The sequence below is a fragment of the Pteronotus mesoamericanus genome, unplaced genomic scaffold (genome assembly GCF_021234165.1).
Source record: "Pteronotus mesoamericanus isolate MK-2021 breed Mesoamerican mustached bat unplaced genomic scaffold, CSHL_Meso_final contig_27, whole genome shotgun sequence".
Classification (NCBI taxonomy): Eukaryota; Metazoa; Chordata; class Mammalia; order Chiroptera; family Mormoopidae; genus Pteronotus; species Pteronotus mesoamericanus.
Window position 1 is genome coordinate 17,692,851 of NW_026555115.1, and position 24,440 is coordinate 17,717,290.

The 24,440-nt window shown below is 35.9% G+C and overlaps 1 protein-coding gene across 9 annotated transcripts in view; it reads right to left on the minus strand.

The window, feature by feature from the left end:
* Positions 1-24,440, minus strand: part of SAP130 (Sin3A associated protein 130) — a 103,005-nt gene that overhangs the window by 36,169 nt on the left and 42,396 nt on the right. For 4 of the 9 annotated variants that reach the window (XM_054575068.1, XM_054575065.1, XM_054575072.1 and 1 more), the window contains 8 exons: positions 24,276-24,423; positions 24,015-24,105; positions 23,696-23,800; positions 19,765-19,906; positions 17,830-17,951; positions 13,370-13,672; positions 12,511-12,688; positions 10,351-10,455 (listed from right to left, as the gene is read on the minus strand). In XM_054575068.1, the coding sequence (XP_054431043.1) occupies positions 10,351-10,455; positions 12,511-12,688; positions 13,370-13,672; positions 17,830-17,951; positions 19,765-19,906; positions 23,696-23,800; positions 24,015-24,105; positions 24,276-24,423 (1,194 nt within the window). The remainder of the gene's footprint in view (positions 1-10,350; positions 10,456-12,510; positions 12,689-13,369; positions 13,673-17,829; positions 17,952-19,764; positions 19,907-23,695; positions 23,801-24,014; positions 24,106-24,275; positions 24,424-24,440) is intronic. The other 5 variants (XM_054575069.1, XM_054575073.1, XM_054575067.1 and 2 more) reach the window with 4 other exon arrangements.

Genomic DNA, 24,440 nt, shown 5'->3' on the forward strand with positions numbered 1-24,440 from the left:
AAATGCACTGAAACAGTCTTAAAAAAAAAAAAATTCACTGAGGCAGAATGCAGCCTTTCACAAAAACTCCAGCTGGTACACTGATACAGATGCATTCCTAGAATACTCACCTAGTGGGGGAAAGCTGTACTGTAAGGGGCCTGCCCTCCAGAAGATAATTCCAGGGTTTTTTTTTTTTGGGGGGGGGGGGGGGGGGGGGGGGTGGTCTCCTCTCATAAATAACTTGCCTAGTAAGGAATTCTAAGAAACAGTCATGAGGATGTTCAATAAACTTGAGAGTAAAATGGAGGAGCTCAGACAGAACTTCTACAAGGAGTTAGAAAATGTAATAACAAATCAAACATGAAGGATATAATAATTAAAATAAAAAATACATTAGAAAAGAATTTTTAAAAATGAGGATAGTATAAGAAACATCTGGGATAACAACATCAAATGGTCTAACATTTACATTATAGGGATTCCAGAAGGAGAAGAGATTAAATAAAAGGTTGCAGGGAGAGGGGGGGACCCATAAAATATATTTTTTTTAAAAAAGGGCTAAAAACTTTCCTACTCTGGGGAGGAAAACAGATATCTAGGTTCAATAAGCACAGAGGATTCCAAACAGGACAAACTCAAAGAGGCCCACACCAAGAAATATTGGAATTAAAATGGCAAAGTTAAAGATAAATAAATAATCTTGAAGACGGCAAGAAAGAAACAACTCACATACAAAGATAACCCTGTAAGGCCATCAGCTAATTTCTCAGCAGCAATTTTACAGGCCAGAAGACAATGGCAGGAAATAGTTGAAGCGCTGAAAGAAAGGAACCTACAACCTAAAATATTCTACCTGGCAAAGTTATCATTCAGAATTGAAAAAGAGATGAAGTTTCCCACACAAGGAAAAACTAAAGGAGTTTATCACCACTGTATCAGCTTTACAATAAATGTTAAAGGGTCTTCTTTATGTAGAAAAGGACAAAACCAGAAATAAGAAAATAAAGGAAAGAAAAAATTTTACTGCTAAAGGCAAATAAATATATAATAAACACAGTTAATCACTTAAAAAGCTAATATGCAGGGTAGAAGATAAAAGTAGTAGAATTAACTATAACAACAAGAAATAGTCAGGGGACATACAGAACAAAAAAATAAAAAGAGATGTCAAAACATAAAGCATGGAGGGGATACAAAAAATGTAGTAATTTTAGAATGCATTTGAAACTTAAATGCCTACCAGCTTAAAACAGTCTGCTATAGATATGGGTAGTTACACATGAACCTCATATAACCACACCTACAAAAAACTTAGAAGAAATACACAAAAAAATAAAGAGAAAGGAACCCAAACAAAACATTATAGAATACCAGCAGTCAAAAGGAAAGAGAGCAAGAGAATAGGAAAGCGACAGAGAACAAAAACAACTAGAAAACAACAAAATGGCAATCAGTAAGTACTTTAAATGTAGATGAAAGGATAAAACTGTAAGACCCATCTATATGTTGCCTACAAGAGACTCACTTTAGATCAAAAAACAAAACAGGTAGAAAGGGAAGGGATAGAAAAAGGTATCTCATGCAAATAGAAACAAAAAGAAAGTTGTAGTAGCCATAACTCAGACAAAATAGACTTGGAAACAAAGAATGTGAAAAGAGACAAAGAAAGATATTACATAATGATAAAGGGGTCAATCCAAGAAGATATAATTATAAATACATATGCACTCAACATAGATGTATCAAAGTATGTAAGGCAAATATTAATGGATATAAGGCAGAAGTTAACAGTTAATACAGTAATAGTTGGGGAATTTAATACCTTAGTCATCCATACAGACAATTAATAAAGGAACCATGGCTTTAATGTCATAGTAGAGCAGGTCACATAATAAACATTTATAGAACATTTAATTCCCAAACTGCAGATAAAGATTTTTTTCACATGCACATGGACCATTCTGTAGGACAGGCCGCGTTAGGCCATTAAATAAGCCTCAATAAATTCAAGATTAAAATTATATAGAGCATATTTTATGCCCATAATGGCATAAAACTAGAAACCAACTGCAGGAAGAAAACCAGAAAAAACACAAACATGTGGAGATTAAATAACATGCTACTATACTAAATAGCCAATGGGTCAAAGAGGAAATCAAACAAAAAATTGAAAAATACCTTAAAACAAATGAAAACACAAATACAATTTATGGGATGCAGTAAAACATAGTTTTAAGAGGAAAGTTCATAGCAATATCGGCCTCTGTGAAGAAGCAAGAAAAATCCCATCTGAAACTAATATAAAATAATACTGAATGTCATCTGTAATGGAAATAAAAGAAACATGAAAAATCTCAAGTAACTTAACTTTACACCAACAAGTACTAAGAAAAAGAAGAAAAAAACAAAACCCAAAGTAAGTAAGAGGAAGGAAACAGTGAAGATCAGAGTGGAAATAAATAAAATAGAGACTGGAAAAAAAAAAAACCAATAAAAAAGATCAATGACACCAAGAGTCGGTCCTGTGAAAGAATGAATAAAACTGACAAACCCATAGCCAGACTCATGAATAAAAAAGGGAGAGAACCCAAATTTTAAAAAAGAAAACCAGAAATTAAAGAGGAGAAGATTACAACCACCATCACAGAAATACAAAGAACTGTTAAGGAATACTAATGAACAATTACATGCCAACAAACTGGACAACCTGGAAGAAATGAAAAAATTTCCAGAAATACACAACTTTTGAAACTAATCCAGGAAGAAAAAAAAAAAATCTGAACAGACCAATTACTAGCAATGAATTTCAAGCAGTAATCAAAAACCTCCCAACAAACAAAAGTTCAGGAGCAGATGGCTTCACAGGTGAAGTCTAACAATTATTTAAAGGAAAATGAGTATCAATGCTTCTCAAACCATTTCAAACAACTGAAGAGGAAGGAATGCTTCCAAACTCATTCTATAAGGCCAGCCTTACCTTGATGCCAAAACAAGACAAAGACACTACAAAAACGAAGAGAACTACAGGCAAATATTCTTGATGAACATAGACATAAAAACTGTCAACAATGTACATGCAAACTAAATTTAACATTACATTAAAAACATTACACACCACAATAAAGTGGGATTTATAACAGGGATGCAGGAATGCTTCAATATTCAGAAAGCAATTAAGGTAATACATTATGGTAACAAAACCAAGGATAAAAATTATATGATCTCAAAGGATGCAGATAAAGCATTTGAGAGAATTCAACATCCATTAATAAGACTCTGAAGTAGGTACAGAAGGAACTTGCTTCCGCACAATAAAGGCCACATATGACAAGCTCACAGCTAACATCATGCTAAGATATGGAACAAGACAAAGATGCTTACTCTCACAACAATTATTCAATTTATTACTGGAAGTCTCAGCCACAACAACCAGACAAGAATAAGAAAAGGCATCCAAATTGGAAAGGAATAAGTAAAATTGTCACTATTTGCAGATAACATACTGTATAAAAAACCCTACCAAAAATATGTAGGACACATCACCAAAAAATTATTAGAAATAGTGAATAAAGTAGTAGAATACATAATTAACATACAAAAATCTGTCACATTTCTACACACAAATAATGAATGATCAAAAGTTAAGAAAATCCCATTTACAATGGAATCAAAAAGTATAAAATACCTAGAAATAAATTTAACAAAGAAGGTGAAAAATTTGTATTCTGAAAATTGTAAGATACTGAAAAAAGAAATTGAAGAAGTCATAAATAAATGAAAGAATATACTGTGCTCATGGATTGGAGGAATTAACCTTGTTAAAATGTCCATTCTACCCAAAGCAATCTACAGATTCAATGCAATCCCTACCAAAATACCAAGGATGTTCCTCTCAGGTCTAGAAAAAGTAATTTAAAATTTATGTGGAACCACAAAAGACCACAAATAGGAAAAGCGATCTTTAGAAAGAACGAAGTTGGAAGTATTATGGTCCATGATCTCAAAATATACTACAAAGCTATAGTAATCAAAACAGTACTGTAGCTCACTAGAAGAGAACAGAGTCCATAAATAAACCCTTACTTATATGGCCAAAGGAGGCAAGAATATGTAATGGAGAAATGATAGTCTCTTTGAAAAGTGGTGTTGGAAAAACTGGATAGATACATGCAAAAAAAAGAAACTGGATGACTTTCTTACATCATATACAAAAATAAACTCAAAATGAATTCAAGATTGAAATATAAGAACTGAAACCGTAAAACTAAAAAAAAAAACACGCAGTAACCTCTTTGACATCAGTCTTAGTAATATCTTTTTACATGTGTCCCCTTGAGCAAGGGAAACAAAAGCAAAAATAAAGAAATGGGACTACATAAAACAAAAGCCTCTGTAGAGTCCGAGAAATCTTTCACGAAATGGAAGATCTAATGAATGGGAGGATATATTCACAAATGCTACGTGCAACAGAGGATTAATATCTAAAACATATTAAAAACTCGTATCTCCTTAACAAAAAAAATAAACAATCTGATTAAAAACTAGGCAGAGGATATGAAGACACATCTCTTCAAAGAATACATACAGGTGGCCAACAGACATACGAGAAGGTGCTAAACATCAGTAATCATTAGGGAAATGCAACTCAAAACAGGGAGATAACACCTCACACCAATCAGAATGGCTATTAGTAAAGTCAATAATAAGTATGGGTGAAGATGTGGAGAATTTCACTTGGGTATTTATTCAAAGGAAATGAAAACATGGATTTGAAAAGCTATATGGACCCTAAACCCCAGGCTTCAGCCACCAGTGTCCTTCTGCTGTGTTGCAGGAAGGCCATACATATTCAGTCCAGTGGGGTGTAAGAGCTTCATTCCTGCCTGGAGAAAGGGCTTAGACAATGAGGCATTCTGCTCTCCTGCTGCCATAATTCCTTTCTATTGCGATCCAGAGCCAGTAGGAGATGAGTGCTGATGGCATTCTGTATTGCTCTGCACTAAGGTTTGTGTGTGGTTCTTCTAGCTCACTCCACCCTCCTTTGGACATCTTACCCTGTCTATGGGCTCTTTTACCAGCCTATGCTGTGGAACTGTCACGGTATTTAGTTCAAAGTTGAATGGTTTGGGCCTGAAATAAAATTCACCTATGGAAAAAAAAAGTTCATTGTAGAATTATTTAAAATAGCCAGGATATGGAAGCAACCTAGGTATCCACTGATAGATGAATGGATAAGGAAGATGTGGTACATATATACAATGGAATATTATTCAGAAATAAAAAGAACAAAATCCTGTTATTTACAACATGGATGGACCTAAAGGGTACCATGCTAAGTGAAATAAGTCAGAGAAAGACAAATATTGTATGATTTCAATTATACGTGGCATTAAAGAAAATCCAAATAAATGAACAAACAAAACAAAGAGACTTACCGAAACAAAAAAAACCCTAAACTGATGGCTGCCAGAGAGAACGGGAATAGGGGATGGGTTAAAAAGGTAAACGGGTATACAGTGAACGATATGTGGTAAGCACATAGTAGGGTATATAAATGTCTGATTGCTGTTGCACATCTGAAACTAGTATAATATTGTATGGCAACTAAACTTCAATAAAAAATAAATGTCAGAAGCAGATCCAAACCCAGGAGTATGACACTTCATCAAGGCATAGATGGACTCCTGACCTGCCTTATAAGTTACACAATGTGAAGAAGGTAAACCCTGTTCCAATTACTCTCAAATTACTTTAAGAAAGAAAATATTTTAATTCTCAACACTTCTAATGTTCTGAATTACAGCATACTAAGTAAATACTAGGTTTTATTATTTTTTCATTTCCCTATATAATTGACAGTTGTTAATATTTTCACAAATTTTTAAGCTCACATAATAATCTTATATTCCTCCACTGAATAAGATCACTTTCCACAATTTCAGCTTGCATTTTTTTTTTTTACATTCCTGCATTAATGTGCAAAGTTATGACTCCAACTACTCCTACATTAAAGACTTGGTTCCTGCTCTCTCCTTTGTCTGATACTGGCAAAGATCAAGGAGCATATGGCTTACTCTTACATGCTCTTAAAACTCTTCTGAGATAAGCTTTGCTATAAGACATCATCTCTTCCAGGAGAACCGAGATGGTGGAGGAGTGAGTGGAAGTCACAATGACCTTCTCCAAGGACACATCTGGAATTACAACTAAATTGCGAAGAAATCACCTGGAACAAACAACTGAACAATAGCAAAAGAGGAGCCTTTTAACCTCGGACAGACAGAAGAATCAGCTTTAGCACAACTTAACTGGTAAGGAGTGTGGAAGAGATTCAAGACGGTGGGTGGGGCACTCACAGGCGGGAGTACCAGTAGGATACTGAAATGGACAGTTGGATCCCACTGAGAAGAGTAGGGACTGAACTGTAAGTGGCGATCTCCAGCCTACAACACCAGGGCCCAAAAAGGATACAGGTAACAACTAGTTGTGAAAAGCAGTAGGTTTGCTCTCTGCCAGAGACAGGCAGCTGAAGACACAAAGAGCCGTTTAAAGGGCCAAGACATAAATTTGAATTTGCAGCCACTTATGCTGGTCTCTGGCAAAGGCAGGGACAGAGTGGGCTACAGACACCTGAGGACAGACTGGGGAAGGAGGCTTTGGGGAGAGAACTGAGAAAGTAGCTGGTGGGATCACAGTGCTGACTCATCCCCCATGTGGCAGCAGCCATCTTGCTCAGGCAGATCACTCCCCTAAGCGGCAACAGTGTGAGAGGATAAAATAGCCCCACTCCCAGGAGAGATACTGCCACAACCTGTGGTGTCTAAACGGGCCTGCTGAGTACATAGTGGCAGCCACAGATATTAGCTCCCTGGCTAAAGGGGGCACAGAGTGATCTAGAGGAACTGAAGAAGAGGCTGGAGATGGAGGCTTTGGGGAGGGAACAGGGATAGTAGTTGGCGGGATTCCGGTGCTGACTCCTCCCCCATATGGCAGCAGCCATCTGGCTCGCAGACCACTCCCCTGAGTGGCAGCAGCCTGAGAGGACCCAATAACCCTATCCCTAGGGGGGACTCTGCCCCGTCCTGTGGTGTCTAAGACTGACTGCTGAGTGATGAGTGACTAGATTGAGAGCTGAAGGAGACAGCAACAAACAGGAGATTACTGAAAGTCTCGAACAGACTGCCTAAGGTCAGACAGGGTCAACATCTGACATCATTAGACGCAGATCCAGAAAGAAAACACAGCAGTCTCCTGCCACAGAAGTTCATACCACAAAGTCAGGAAGTGAAGACAGATCCATTTAAGAAACAGAAGCAAAAAAGAAGAGTGTCACAAATAATGGGAAGACAAAGAAACACCCTCCAGGCAAGGGAAAAGGAGGAATCCCCAGAAAGAGAACTAAATGAAATATACTATTAGATACTGAGTTCAAAATAAGTTCTAAGGAAGCTCAATGAGCTCAGTGAGCTCAGAGAGAATTACAAAATACTACAGGGAAACCACAAGGAACTTACTGCAGACTATATCAGCATGAAAAAGGATACAGAAACTATCATTAAGAGACAAGAGAAAGTGAAGAATACAATATCTGACTTGAAGAACACAGTAGAAAGGAATCAAAAGCAGACTAGATGAAGCAGAGGACAGAATCAGCAGGCTGGAGTATAAGGTAGAAAAAGTTCCTAGAGAAAGCAAGAAAATGAAGAGAGACTCAAAAAGAATGAAGAGGCATTTAGGGAAATGCACGACAACCTGAAACATAATAATATCTGCATAATAGGGATACCGGAAGGAGAAGAAGAGGAGCAAGGGATAGAGAACTTGTTTGACAAAGTAATGATGAAAAACTTCCCTAATTTGAGGGGAGAAAAAGTCACACAAGTCCAGGAAGCACAGAGGGTCCCATTCAAGAAGAACCCAAAGAGGCCTACTCCAAGACACATCATAGTTAAAATGGCAAGTATTAAAGACAAAGAAAGAATCATAAAGGCAGCAAGAGTCAAGGGGATAACAAGTAGTAACATGTAAGGGAACCCCAGTACAGCTAGCAGCTGACTTCTCAACAGAAACACTGCAAGCCAGAAGGGAAAGGCAAGAAACATTCCAAGTAATGAAAAGCAAAGGCCTGCAACCAAGACTGCTCTACCCAGCAAGGCTCTCCATTAAAATGGAAGGTGAAATAAGGAGTTTCCCACACAAAAGAATGCTAAAATAATACACCTCCACCAAACCAGTACTGCAAGATATGCTAAAGAGACTGCTTTAAGAAGATTAAGAAAAATGGTCTATGTATTAATACCCTGTTCCTTTCACAGTCACCAATATTTGATATTATCAATATTTTTATTTTAATCTGATTGTGTCAGTGATGTGCTATTTTAACTGTTACTTTATTATTTGTTGATACCAAACCTGTTTTTGTATATTTTTTGCCTATTTCTATTATTTTAAAAAGCTTTAAATGACTTTTTGGTATTCTTTATCCATTTTTTGATTAAATGCCTGTAGAATTTTTTCCCTAAAAACAAACAAACAAACACCCAAAATAAACTATTAACCTGTTTAGATGTGTTGCAAATACTTTCTTATTCTATTACTTGTCCTTTAACTTTTTTAATATGTATATTACTATATAGTCTTAAATGTTTAATATAGTCATACTGTCAATATTTTACTTTATAGCTTCTGGGTTTGAAGATTTTACTTCAGGGTAAGAAAAATATTATTTTGTATTTTTTCCTAAAACTCCTTAGGTTTTACATATTTTTAACTCACCTGAATATTTTTGTACAATGTGTGAAATAGGGCTCTATATTTGTTTTATTTCAAGTAATAGGGGTCCATGCACCTTATTTATTGAATAAGCCTTATTTTCCCTATTCAATTTAACCATATATTACATTGTTAGACAGATATATATGTTTTGTTTCTAGAATTAGCTCATTTTATTTCATTGATCTACTTGATTATTTCTGTGCTGGTGTCATGTTGCTTTAATAATTGAGACTTTATAATGGATTTAAATTGTTTAGTATTTTATAATGGATCTTGACATTAAAAAAATAGATAAATAAAATCAATCTGCATTTAGAAATAAAAATGGAAGAAAGAACTCCTACCTTTTGCGACAACATGCATGGAACTGGAGAATATTATGCTAAGTGAAATAAGCCAGGCAGTAAAAGTCACATACAATATGATCTCACCTATAAGTGGAATCTATTCAACAAATTAAACTAATGAACAAAATAAACCACAGGCATGGAAACATGGAGCAGACTGAAAGTGACGGGAGGGGTTGGGGATGGAGGAAATGGTGGAACAGAGGAGAAGGGACTAAAGAAAGAACATGTATGAATGACCTATGGACACGGACAACAGAGTGGGAACTGACTGTGGGGGGGGATGGGGTGGGATGGGTGGAGGGCAAATGGGGAAAAACTGAGACAACTCTAATAGAATAAACATGATTTAAAAATTAAAAATTAAAAAAAAAAGACATCATTTCTTTCCCCATCACTTTTTCTTCACTTTATACTGCTTTAGTTTTCTTCACATATTAGTTCTTTTCAAAATATTTTGTTTATGCTATTATAGTTGTCCATTATCATTTTTTTACACTCACTAGAAAGCAAGCTAAGAAGGACAGTTTGTCTGTTTTAGTAACTTTTATGTATCCCCAGATTCTACAACGACACTTGGCACATGCCAGGCATCCATAATTCTTTTTTGAATAAAGTTTTATGAAGTATATCTAAATATATTAACATGGTAAGCTACTACTTATATAAGTTAAAAACATCAATCAGCAAGATCTTATTTTTAAGGGTCTGTCAACGTGCGTGCGTGCGTGTAGAAAAAGATGTGGAAAGACACTTAACAAAACTGTTACCAATCAATGATATTCTGGGGAGTGAGTCTGACAAAGTGGGTGAAGAACAGAATAGTGATTTTTCACTTTAGACTTTAAATATTTTTATGTTGTCTCATTTTTATGCAAAAGAATTTCACTTTTGGAATTAAGATGATAAAGAATAAAGAAAAAAAGCACCTATTAACTATTGTCATGGTGCCATTTATGACAGCAAAAAATAACTGGGTACAACACAGGTTCTATTCTAAGTACTTTTGCTGAGTCATTTCATTTGAATACATACGAATCTGATGAGGTAAATGTTATACATATGCCCATTTCATAAGTGAAGCAATGAGGGTCAGAGAGGTCAAAAAATGTGTGCAGGTCCTGTAGCTGGGAATAGCATATAAAAATTGCACACAAACAAATTATATGAAATTGGTCATAGTTATTAGACTCTTTTCCTCCCCAATTACATGCAGTTGGAGGCAAGAGTAATAACATGTGCTCACCCTCCTGGCCTAGGTGACCCAGATGTATTCCGCATAGAGCTTTCCACTCGAGGGCTAGCCACTTCAGGTGGTTGAGGAGGAATGAGGGTTTTTCGAACTGCAATTCTGAAAGAGACAAGAGACAAACAAAAAAACCCCAGCAATCTAAGAGTATTAAAGGAAGTACAAGACATACATTTCCTAGGCATCCTTATAGCAAAATAAAAGCACTACATTGGCTAAGAATTTTTAAAAATGTTATCAAAGTAATATAGGGACAATATTTAAAAAGTCAAATAATACTAAAAGGCTTTTGACACAGTATAGCAGGTCCCTTCGTCAATCCTCCCACTTTCTGCCCATCATTCTCCAGGAAGCAACCATTGTGACTCTTCTAGTTTCTTTTTCTGGCATGCCTTATCTCCTTTCTACTTAACATTAAAATTTAAACCTATATTAAGTGTTTGCAATCATTATTATGTCTACGTATTTACACTGACTCGAGCCAATTACTAGAAGCCCAGTGAAAAAAGTTGATCAAGGTAGTTAGTGACCAACTGTGCCATACAGTAGAGATCAAATATGACTCAGACTGAGAATTAACCACTGGGTTTAGCAATGTAGAAGTCATGACTGATTTTGACATGTTTAGTTTTGGCAGAGGGGGAGCAAATGTCAGACAAGAGTGGATTTGAGAGAAAATGGCTAGAAGCAGAATGTACCATGTTACAATGCCCAATGATTAATGAATCTAGACGCAGCCTCAAGATAGCTAACATCCCCAAAAGGGTGACCACCAAACATGTCTCCTGATAAAATAATAAACTACGGACTTATGAAGTACTCGCAAAAAAAAAAAAAGTAAGAGAGACTCTAATCAAGCCATTAGGATTCAAGTAACAACATAGAGAAAACACAGAGAAGAAAAGAACAAATGCAACTGAACAATGGGGGAATTGAGGTTAGTTGTGTTCCCTAAAAAGATAGCTAAGTCCTAATCCCTGGCACCTGTGAAGGTAAAAAAATAGGGTCTTTGCAAATGCATTTCAGGTAAGGATCTTGAGATTATTCTAGATTTACACTATACCCTAAATCCAATGACTGGTAGTTATATAACAGAAAGGAGAAGGAAATTTTGAGATACAGACATAGAGGGAAGGCCATGTGAACAGTGGAGTGATGTATCCACAAGCCAGGAAATGTAAAGGATTGCCGACAGCTGCCAGAAGGTAGAAGAGAGGCACCAAATGGGTTCTCCCTGATGGCATTCAGAAGGAACCAACCCTGCCAACACCTCAATTTCAGATTTCTAGCCATCAGAACTGTGAGAATAAATGTTGTTCTTAGCCACCAAATCAGAGGTAATTTATTATAGCAGTCCAAGGAAACTAATACAAGGGAGATGCAATCAACAAAATCCAGGAAGAGAGAGAGGAAGAGGAAAAACCACAGGACCAAAGACCAAGTTTCTTCAACAAATAAATGGCAAGAAAAAAGAAGATATGGAGGATACTTATATGTTAGAAGAATTTTAAGAGACATATCAACTAATCATAATGTATACCTCTTACCAGAATACTATAAATAAATAAATAACATAAAACAAAATAAAATTTGGGACATTTGAGACCACTGAAAATTTGAACGGTGATTAGATAACTGATGGTATTAAGGGGATATTGTATTTTTTTGCTATGTATCTCTCAACATACACATGCTGAAATACATACAAATGAAACAATGTGCTGTTTGGAATTTGCCTCGAAATAACATGATGGAGAAGGGTGGGCAGCATATAGATAAAACTGATCATAGGCTGATAAGTCGATAACTAAGGTTGAATAATGGATACACAATGATATGTACAAAATCTTACTATGTTTAAACTTTTCTGTAAGAAATAAAAAAGCAAGACCAATGCCACTACACACTCCCCAAGAACAAAACAATAAAAAACAAACAAAACACTTGATGAGATATACCACTATAAACACAAAATGACTAAACTTAAAAAATGTGCCAGTAACAAGAGTTGGTAATGATGAATGCCATCATCCCCACAGCTGGTGAGGGTTTAAGTGGGCATAAGCACTTAGAAAAAAGAGTTGAACATAAGCAGAGCCTACAACCCAATTATACCCAGAACCAGTGGTTTCATTTGGCACCACTGGGTCTACTCACCCATCTGTGGCAGGTTTCTTCCGAAGTATACTTGGTCGAGGGGATGAGCCCTGGGCTGGAGCGTTGGTGCTAGCACTCTGGCTGTGAGTCTGCACCACGGTTGTTGCTGCTGGAGAAGCACTGAATGGGTTACTAATAGGGTTGGCTACAATAGTCGCTCCATCAGCCAACACCACTGCTGGAGGACAGGGTGGGGTCAGGAAAGAGCAATGAAGAGAGGGGAATGAAAAAAAATTATTAAAATGTCTCATAAAATAAGAATTAGCATATCCATGTTGTAACTATCCAGTTTCAGAAAGATAGGAAATGACAACATAATGTTCGGGTGCCTAAAAGTAAAAGGCAAAGTAGGAGAGGTTACTAAGTCTACTGATGCATGATCAATAACCATTTTCTTTGCTCTGTAATCATAATTATTAAAATGAGATAAGATACATAAAGTACATGGTATACTTAAAGAACTCTTCTCCCAGTTTTTGTAAAATAAAACCTACTTTCAATCCTAAAAATAGTTCCAACATTCTAGTCTATATTAATTTCACAGCTTTACATAAAATCTCCCCCAAAATCTTAGATGGAATAAGAACACTTCTATTATAAGGTGAATTTACTCTTTCAACTATGAGTTCATTACAGAATGCTTCTCACCATGTGCAAATGGCTGTGAGGCTGATTACCTACCTGTGAGGCTGTGAGCCTGACAGGTAAGTTCAAAGCATCTCATGTTACAAAGCAGAAATGAAAACTTAAGAGAAATTAATTGCCTGAGACCACAAGTCAGTAAGTGGCAGATTCAGGATTTAAACTTAGTATTATCTCTTGTCTCCATGTGAACTTGCATGCAAAAAATTAAGATTACCTGAGGTTTTTCCTTCAGTCGGAGGCTGCTGAGAACCCACTGATGCAGGCTGAAGTCCTTGTGTACTGATTGGGGTTGCTGAGTGAATTCCCTGTGTGCCAATTGGTGCTGGCTGTATTCCTGGGGTCCCAATGGGGGCTGGCTGTATCCCCTGTGTACTGATGGGAGCAGGCTGGATCCCCTGAATATGTCGAGCATGAGATGTATCCACTGTCATCAACTGCATGGGGTTTAGGTGAACTGTAGAAGCCACCCCAACACCAGTCTGAGCTGTTATGGCAGAATTTGGAGCTTGAGCTGAAACTAAAAATGATGGAAAAACTGATTACAAGAATATTGGCTTTGATTAGACACAGTTACTTAAAAACACTAAAATAAAAATAGAATTTTTCCAGTTTACGAGATCTAAATCCCAACTTTAAAAGAAGTCACTATTTAAAACTATATATTTGGTTTCCCCCCCTCACTTCCTACCAATTTAATATGATCTTTCTGTAGATTACAAAAAACAGCATTAAAACAAGAAAAAAGCAAAGCAATCCATGTATTAAATTCCAAATGTGAGCCAAGCAATTGTGCTAAATAATTCATCTAAAACTTCTAGGATACATCATAGTTTCCAAGTCAAGAATATTTTGTTTTAATTTATAGAACCACTATCATAAGGATTTCTGAAATACAGTGCTTATGAATTTTAACTTCTATATATCCATAAAAAGAAAGACTAAGCAACTTTCTTTTTCCCTGTAAGGCAAACATATCACCTATGTGTATATCAAAAAAACCTCAGAAACAACAAAACTGAAAACAAAAACAAGGTCCTGACCAGTGTGTCTCGGTTGGGTGCTGTCCTGTAAAGCAAAAGGTTACCAGTTCGATTCCCAGGCAGGGCACCTGACTGGGTTGTGGTTTAGTCCCCAGAAGGGGCGTATATGAGGGGCAACTGATCAATGTTTACCTCTCTTTCTCCCTCACTTTCCCTCTCTCTAAAAATAAATAAATAAATAAAATCTTAAAAAAAACAAAAACAAAAACCTCTCAGTAAGCAACAACAAAGAAATTTCTTACTATCTGTAGAAAGAAAACAAACATAGTAACTTTTCTTCTTAGTTATCAAAACAATCAAGAAAAAGATATCTGCACCCTTATGTTTCACAATAACCAAGATAGGGAAACAGCCTAAGTGTCTGCTCATGGACAAATGAATAAAGAAAATCCGCCCCCCCACCCCCACGAACATCATTCAGCCATAAAAAAGAACATTTGCAACAGGATAGACCTTGAGGGTATTATGCTAGGTTAGTAAGCTAGATAGAGCAAAACAAACAGTATGTAAAATGTAAGAAAAAAACAAAAACACACCAAGTTCATAGACAGAACAGACTAACTGCTGACAGAGGCTGAGTGGGGGGCCGTGGGGGGAAGTTTGGGATGAGTAAAATGTGTGAAGAGGGTCAAAAGCTTCCCATTATAAACTTCCAGTTATAAAATAAGTAAGACATGGGGATGTGATGTACAGCATGGTGGCTGAGTTGTATATTTGAAAGTTGCTAAGACAGGTCTCATATTTGAAAGTTGCTAAGACAGTTCTCATCACAAGAAATTATCAAATCATTATATTGTATACCAGAATCTAGTATGTTACATGTCAGTTATACCTCAATAAAAAAAATGTAATTATACCTCAATAAAAACAGGAAGGAACCTGTTTTATGGTTTTATAAACCATAGAGAAAGAAAAGATAAATTTTTTTTACGAATGAGAAAAGTATAGTATTTAGTACATATAAATTTATAGTCACTGCTATATTCCCTGTTGTAAAATAAATAATCCACAGGGCAGTATTAGTTTCTTCCTGAAAAGAGTGCCTTTGTTATTTCTGTTCAAAGTTTGGTCATTTGCCTCTGGTGGACCATGCAGTCTAGTCACCATTCCAAGTCTTTTCAAGGTCCAGTCTTAAAAAAATTGTATCCTCACTCACACTGTGCTAAGCCAAAACTGAACCACTCTGTTTCAAGCACATTATTCTATGTTAATACTTTATTCACAGAAATGTACTTTTTTGTAATTCCCACCATGGCTCTGCCCTATCCATTCTGAGACATGCTTTCCAAATATTACTTCCTTTAGGAACATCATTCCTGACTTCCAACCCTACCATCTTATGTAGAAACCACCTCTCTGACCTCAGAAGCAGCATGGTTTTGCTCAAGTCTCTCTTCAGGGACTTAATACTTTATTTTTTGTAGTATCTCCTCATGTCTTACTTCCACTAGGCTCCAAGCTTGTTGAAAGCAAGATCTGTTTAAGAGTAAGCTTTAAAAATAAAGCCGGGCATAGAACCTTACATATATAGTAGGGTGTGAATAAATGGTTGTAGTATTGACAAATGCATGAATGAATCAATGAATTAATGAAATGAAAAACATCTCTGAAACAAGTGAAATTTCAGGAATTATTTGAGAGGGATCACTTACAAACTAGATAATAAATACATATGTAATTATATAGTCATATTTATATTTAACTAATAACTAATGGGCCAACCAGGTTCCATCTTTATAAGCAACCAGAGATCATGATCAATTATATCATAAACTATGTATTAGAGCAATCCCATATTTGGCGAGATAGGAGCCTATTATATACAAATTTTCCTGTTTTCCTCTTGATTTGGAAAAAAAATCTGCTTTAAAATAATTTAAAGTGTGCCATTGAATCCATAACACTTGAAAACAGAACAATGTAAGCTGATTAATAAATATTTCCTTCAGTTGTGTCCATCCATGTCAGAGAAAGACTATATTGCCTCTCATCTGAAACATCTGTACACATATTGATACTGGCAGAAATAAAATGTTGTTTCTTGCACTATTCATTTTTCTGTGTTAGTATCTATCAGGGCTACTAGAATAAAAATTTAGAAATACAGATACCTCTCATATTGCTGGTATAATGAATTTTTGCAATAAATATTTATATAAAATGATAATGCTAGCGCAAGAGACATTCTTTTCAATTGGCTAGTATTCAAAGAAATACTTATTGGTCAGGAGTTACCTTCTGCAGAAGGGCAAAATGACTGCATTGTTACAGAAGGCCAAGGAAGTAGATGAAGAAATGATGGTAACTGCTGCCACTGATAAAAAGACTTAAGGATTTTTAGCAATAAGCGTAATACTTCTGGCAATCTTATCTCTATAAGATTGTTAATAAAAAACATGGTTATGCTTTTCTTTTAAAAGTGTACAGCAAAACATGACAGAATAATCAGAGAAATTCAACAATTTTTCCACATTAGAAATAAAAATTAAAATAAAACTTGGGGAAAGTTTAAAAAAAAAAAATCTCCCAACAAGCCAATACACAAAAAAACCAATGCAGAGATTAAGGAACCTGTTTTTAAAGCTATTTAAATATAGTGTTACAAAGTTTTAGCCCAGCACTCCAATGGAAATATAAGTTACACGAGCAATTTTAGATTTTTCTATAGCCACATTAATAAAGTAAAAAAAAAAAAAAAAAAAAAAAAATCAAGTTAATTTTAGTATATATTTAATATGTATCTTATTTAACCCAGTATATCCAAAATATCATTTCAAAGTGTAATCACTATAAAACTTTTTACTAAGATATTTTACAGTCTCTTTCTATACTATGCCTTCAAAATTCAGGGTATATTTTGCTCTTAAAAGCATACCTCAATTCAGATATTAAACTTTTATTAGAAATATCTGATTTGCATTTTGATTCCATTAAGTGTACATTTCAAAGGAGTAGTTTCATCAGAAAGTTTTTCCAAACATATTTGAAGTCTCCCTAATTTTAATGAAGTAAAACAAAAAATTTATTTCTTCATTTGTGCTGGGTCTCCCTTCAGATACTCAATGGTCATGTGTGGCCCTGGATGCATCCTCACTTTTCACAGCAGAAGGGCAATCAATGTCCACAAGCTAGACAATCTGGCTTTCTTATGTCTAAAGTGAGCCGAGGGTCCCACAGGAAAATGTTACAAAAACACACAAGATTTGTTTTTTTCTGGGTTGTCAAAAAGAATAGTATTTATAAGGAAGAATGGTGAATGTTTGGCATAACTGGATTAACATTAAAAACAAAAGAGATATCCCACAAAACAACAGAAGCGCTGTAAGAGCACAGCTTTTATAGGTTTTAACTTGTACTACAATTTTAAGGTATAACGAAAATTGTTAACATAATATCCTCAGAGTGGGACAAAAGTCAGGCAAATATCACCACCACCACCACCACCAATAGGAGCCTTTTTAGACAGAACAAAGAGATGGTGATTTAGAACCTTAAAGCCTCAGATTTTGGGCTTATCTGAATTTGAACATAGATGGAGTGATTAAATCCATGCTAAATACTAACTGACTGATTTCTATCTCATTGCTTGAAAATATTAAAATGTTAAAAGTCATTTTAACAGGAGGGCTCATACCTGGATACTGCCGAATGGTGGACACAGAGCTGGTGATTGGGGTGTACGTGTGTGCAGTCAGTGGGTATGCAGAAGGTGGATATGTTGGCAAAAAGTACTGGAACTGGACAGGAACAGACGGTCTAAAGATGGAACACAAATAATAATGAGCCAAAATGGTCTATTTTCTTCTTTACCGTCAAATGACTCATCCTTCAGATTCTTTTCATACTTTTAACTGAAAAACCAATGTTTCCCATTGTGTCTCAAACAATTAGATAAAACAAATCTATAGAGTAATATTTTTAAATAAATGAATACTATAAATACTACAAATACTGTACCAATAAATGTAAAACATATATGGAATAATAATTAGTAAAACTGACTAAAAAATATTTAGTAATGAAGGCTCTTTCCTGCTCAATTCCATTTGAAAGACTCTAAGCTCAGATTGTTTTTACTGGCAAATTTTATGAAACATACATGAAACAGATAATCTCAAGCTTATATAAACAGATTCAGAAAAAGAAGAAAAGTGACCTAACTTATTTGTTGCGCTTAATATAGCTTTGATATCAAAGCTGGACAGGGAGAATATGAGAAAAGATTATAAACAAATTTTACTGCCACCAAAATTCCTAAATAAAACCGAATTAAGTACTATATAAAATTAAGCATATCATGATCAAATAAGGTTTATCACAGAAAGACAGGAATGACTGAATATCAGAATTTCTATTAATAGTTCACATCATATTAAAAAAGTTATAAAAGAACAATTAAACTTTGCAAAAGATTTACAAAAAAATTTAATAGCATTCAATACTTATTCATGATATAAATGTCTAAGAAAACAGAAAAAAAACTTTGTACCTCAAACTGCAAACAGTATCTACAAAAATTTATAATGAAATTTCAGAAGAATCCCCATTCAGGTCAGGAACAAGACAAGAATGCTCACTACCTCTGCTATATTCAACATCGTATTAGAAGCTCTAGCCAACAAGAAAAACATAGGTATACAAAATGGAAATGAAAAAAACTCCCTCATCTCTCAAAAAACTGTCCTATTTGTAGATGAAATAAACATCTACATAGGAAATCTGAAAGAATTTACAAACTTTAGAGCTATTAGTCATGTTCAGCAAAAATGGACACACAATATATTAAAACTTATAAACATTCCTATATACCACAATAATCAAATAAGGCCATTTAAAAAGGACCCAATCCTGAAAAGACTGTATGCACACTGTACCATGGCTCTGGCTGTTGGAGAAGGGAAATGCAAATATGGAATGAGGGATGTAATGGGGTTGAACTAGAGGTATAAGCATGTATTAAAGAGTTTTTAAAATGTTATATACTCCTTACCTCTGCCTGCTCAAAGAGCCTAGAAGAAATGACAATCCAGCAAAAACACAGCCTATATCTTGGTTTCTAAATGATGAAAAGGAACCAGGGCTCTTTGGCGGAATGGCAGATTCCAAGGGCTCAGATAGACAAAGTATAGGAGTTGGTGAATTTTGTGGTGTTGGGAAGGGCTAGAACGGACAGGACATGGCAAACCACAGGAACTAGTTTGGAGGGGCTCCCAAGGACCAACCCAGAGACAATTTGAGCATCAAATAGATGACACTAAGAGATTTTAATAATGAATAAAACCAAATCCATAAGCCTATGCTGATTAAAAAAAAATAAAACAAAAAACACAGTAAATAAATAGGGATAGATATGAGAAAATTTCTTTACAGCAAAATGCCAACTGATAACTGTGAAAGAAATGATAGTTAGAAAGAGTCACTATGTAATCCAATTGTAATCCTCCAATGATTCAGCCAAGAGTAAGAGTAAGTAAATATATGCCATATTTGTGGCACATTTTGCTTCTTATTGAAAAATCAAAACAATTAATAATACAATAAGGCAGTGTAACTGGCAATTCCCTCCTACCTGTTGTCACTGCGAGTTTCCATGGCCACAGGATTTGGAGAGGCCCGATGCCCTGAGATGGGGATCAGGCTGCTCCTCTCTGTGGGGTAGTCAGGCTGGATCCTAGGGGAAGTGTGTGTGATCTGCTGAGGCACCACCTTAGCTACAAAAGTAAACCAATTACATTACTGCTTACATGCTTCTGTTGGCAAACCACATCATTCTTGTCCAGCAATAATATTAACAATGCAAATCGTAATAAAGTCTGGACTTTAGTTTTAATCAAAACAAAAAATGAAAGATGGGTACATAAGGTCCAACTAATTATCTCAGTCCAACAATCCACTAATATTTTCACTCTGTTATTTGTCAATGCAGGATTCAACATTAATACTTTCATAAAACATCACCAATTGGAACCCTTTCTCCTCACCTGGCTTCTTTGAGACTCCCCCCCTTTTTTTTTTTACAAGAAAAGTTTGTATTAAAATAGTTCAACAAAAATATAAACACAGAAATGACAAAGACCTTAGATTCTACTTTGTAAGTAGTTGGGTCCATAACTAATTAGTAACATGTAGCTAATTAATACTGAGTAGATCACTTAAATTTTCAAGTCTCAGTTTCCTTATCTATGAAGGCTTCTCTAGGAAAAATCACTTAATTTTGAATCTCCTATGATTTTATCTAATGCTTTATAGCAAAATCAAAATAAACAGTTTTCAAATTTAACGTAACACTCAAAATTTGCTTGCCTCTTCAATTTGTAATCGAATTTTGTTTAGAGGGTATAGGTGAACTGGGACATACTTTATTGTTCCTATAGACCTGTTAACTCTATATCTGGGAATTTGCAGAGAAGAGCTGTGACTTCAGAGATATAGAGGAACAGAGTTTCCAGGTGTGTAAAGACCCAAGTTACACCAGTGACAGGTGTATAGCCACTAGACACAAGAATGATGCTACCACAGTACCCCAAGTACAATGCATCAAAAACCAAAGGTAGGCAGCACAAACCCATGATTCCCAGCTACTTCCTTACAGAAGAAGCTGGAGAGGTTTCTGCAGGATGGTGGCTGAGATGCCTTACTTGACCACTGATGATGGCATCTATTAGCTAACACTGAGAGAAGCTGGCTCCATCAGTAGTAAGTAGAGTGCTGAGTGGAAAGCAACTAAACCTTGGTTTTCACTGTGCCCATAAAAGGCAGGAGAAAATAATACTTCCAGTAGGAATGCAGCTGTCATTTGGCAGGGTAACTACCCAGTGTTTGGTAACTGTAAACAAACACCAAAATTTATCCTTATTTTTTTCTAATTACAAAAGCCATAATCTCAATTATTAAAAATAAATCTTAAGAAAAAATATAATGCAGATATCAAAAGCTGGCCATAATTCTGTCTCCAAAGATAATCTCCTTTCCTGGATGTTGTGACCATCTTATTCTGCTTTTTATAATTCTAAGACCACCGTCACATGTGGGCCAGACCATAAAGGAAATTAGGATGGCACTCTATTGGAAATGAGCATCCATTAGAGGCGAAAACTCTATGTTTACCATTAATCAGTCTTTTTTCTCCTCACCCAATACATTCTTATTTGTAACAATGGCTGAATTCAGTATTTAATGTCACCTGGAAAAAAGCCACTTAGGTGACTTTAATATATCTCCTATACCCAAACTTAAAGATCAGTGCTCTAGGGTTAATGTCAATTCTCCCTTCTCAACTGAGGTACTTTTGTACAGAGAGCCTATTATGATGTAACAAAAAAAAGCAGGCTACTATAAAAGAGGAAAACAAAGCTAGAGCATAAACCTGATGGAGCTTAGATGAAACCAATCCCGTTAAATGGCAGATTGTGCTTTTCTATCATATAATTTTCGCATCTAGAATTCAGTAAATGGTTAAAATTCAAAGATAAATGAACTGGGGAGATAGAGTAACTTAGGACAGGTATAAAGTTGGTGGTTCTAGCCAAAATGAACGAACATAGTTCTGTCTCCTGGTATTTTTAGTGAGTTGACTTCCACAGTGTGATCTCTTAGGAAGATAGTGACATTAACAAGAAGTAATCGCAGAATATTTTTCCACAGAGAGGCAAAACCAGAGAGCCCCACCCCGGCAACAGGGTACACTGCTCCCTCTTAACTAGTCTGATTGTCTTCATAGTTGTAAATTCCCTAGTGAGACTCTAGAATGTAAAAACTAAAAGAACCAGCTTGGCTCTGATGTTACAGTACTGAGAATAACAAATGACAATGCTCAGAATAGCCAGAAATTGGTTTGATATGACAACATGGAATAATCAATGATCTTTTTCAACAAAAGTGCACTACTGCTTGAACCACACACACATATATAACAAACTTCTTTTCACAGAAGTGAAATTAACTTCCTAGAGATATGAGAGAAGTTTGGTGGCAAGCTGCAGTGGGCAGTAAAATGGGAAAAGAGAAGTGTCCTCTCTGCTAAGAGTCTTCTGTGGAGCTGAGTACCAATTTAAGGGCTGGCATGGCCCAGTTATCTAAAAGAGGAGTAAGTATTTCCAGAGTCCAACCATTATTGTGCAAAGTGCCCTCAGAGTTTGGTATGAGGGCTGTGAAGGTGCAGTCTGTCTTGCAGGTGAAGAAAAAAAGTAGGAAGAAACCACCCCACGGCTGGAACACAGCAGGTAGGGAAGCTATACTTCTGTGTCTCGTCATGAGATTCTGACAATTCAGTATGTCAGTGTGTCATCTGACAAAAACCATTCTTACTTCTAAAAAGCACAATGTATTAAAAAATATGGCAGCTATCCCAGATCTTTGGGATAGTAACAGTAAGATGACATGTTCATCATTACAGGACCAAAGCAAAGGTAAAAACTAAAACCCACGGTTGATGGATTAAACAGAGCAGTCTCAATAGGCAGTGGTCTGTGGCTTGGAAACTGTGAAACATCAGCCACTATAGCAGACCTTGGCAACCTGTGGCCTCTGAGACAAATCCTGCCTGATGCCTGCTTCAGTGAGCTAAGCATTGTGACACATAAAAATTGTATGAAATTCAAATTTTGGTGTTTTTAAAATCTTACTGAAACATGGGCATGCCCTTTTGTTTACATATTGTCCACTAGTGAGTAATTGTGTCACAGACCTGTGAGGCCTACAAAACCTAAAACATTTACTATCTGGTCCTGTGGAAAGTTTGCTCCTGATGACTCAAATTTGGCTACCAGAAACCTTTCAAAAATTATTTCTTTTTCGATTGATTTTTTGAAGGCTGGAGGGGGAGAGAGACAAGCAGACAGATAGACAGACACTGATTTATTGTTCCACTTATTTATGCATTCATTGGTTGCTTCTTATATGTGTCCTGACCGGGAATCAAGCCCACAACCTTGGTAGTATTGGAATGATGCTCTAACCAACTGAGCTACCTGACCAGGGCCGAAGATGTTTTAAATATTCAAAGTATACACATATTTAAAAAGGGGAATAAACAAATTTTAAAAGAAGTTTTGCAGTATTTTGAGGCAGCACTGAGATGAAAACCCAGGTAATCAACTTGAGGTTTAGCAGTCTTCCTATTTTTGCATCACCGAAAGATTTTTCCTAAGTAATCTATCCATGTACAAGTTCTCTTCATTCCATTATCTTTGCTTCTTTCTTTTCCTGTTGTTCCTGTGTACCAATGTCAGTAAAGTTAATTTACTTCTTTAAAAAGGTACACACAGAAGACGTAAAGCTTGAAGAATGAGGAAGTTAAAAAGTGGAGTTAAAATAAACTTTATTTTGAGCTCTTAAAAGATTATTATCCTCTTTATGACAAATAATATTAAAAATTAAATTCCCCGTTACTTTGAAAATCAACAACAATAAAAAAAATCAATACTATTCATCCATAGGAGCTGGTCAGAGGGTTGAAAAATTCCTTTTAAGTTTCTATCTGAAGGGTGCACAATACTTACCAACTGGGATGTTTGAGGTGGTCACAGCAGTAGCATGGGATGAATGCGAGGGCATCGTCATAGTAACAATTGTACTCGTGGGAGCTTGTGTGTGTGACACAGATCCTAAAATGGGAGAGAAAAAGAAAATTCTTCAACAATGGCCTCTCTGCACACAATATAGGTTCTCAAAAACCTGAGAAAAGCTCTTGGGAAAAATTAAAGAGTATTTTTATAGCTTATTCTTTTTCTCTGACTGAAGCTGAGAAATAAAAAATTAACCTACCACTTATGTTTCATTTTTCCATGGTAGAAAGAATGAGCAGCATTGCTAACTTACCGGCTGTGGTTGCTGAAGAAATGGTATTTGTTGCCAAAATAGGTGCTACTGTTGCTGCAGCCACTGGTGTGCCAGTACTGAAGATAGTTTTCTATGGCAGAAAAACCCAGAACAGAGTTATAAACAAGAATATTTCCCACTCAATCCTCTTTAAAAGCAATCACTGCCATCAACACTTGTGAGGTTCTGAGTAACTCCTAAACAATTCTGGTTTTAACCCACAGAAGAACCATACAGATGGTTCTTCACCTCTGGTTCTACCTGAGCCATGGTATGAAGCTGCTGTTTTGGCGTCCCTAATGCAGGGTGAGAAGGCAGTGTGATTCTTGTTGTTACATCCCGTGACTGAGCAGGACGCTGAATACTAATTGCTGCAGATGGTGGATGCTGGATAGACAAAGTTGGTCGACTGAAAAGATAGAAAAG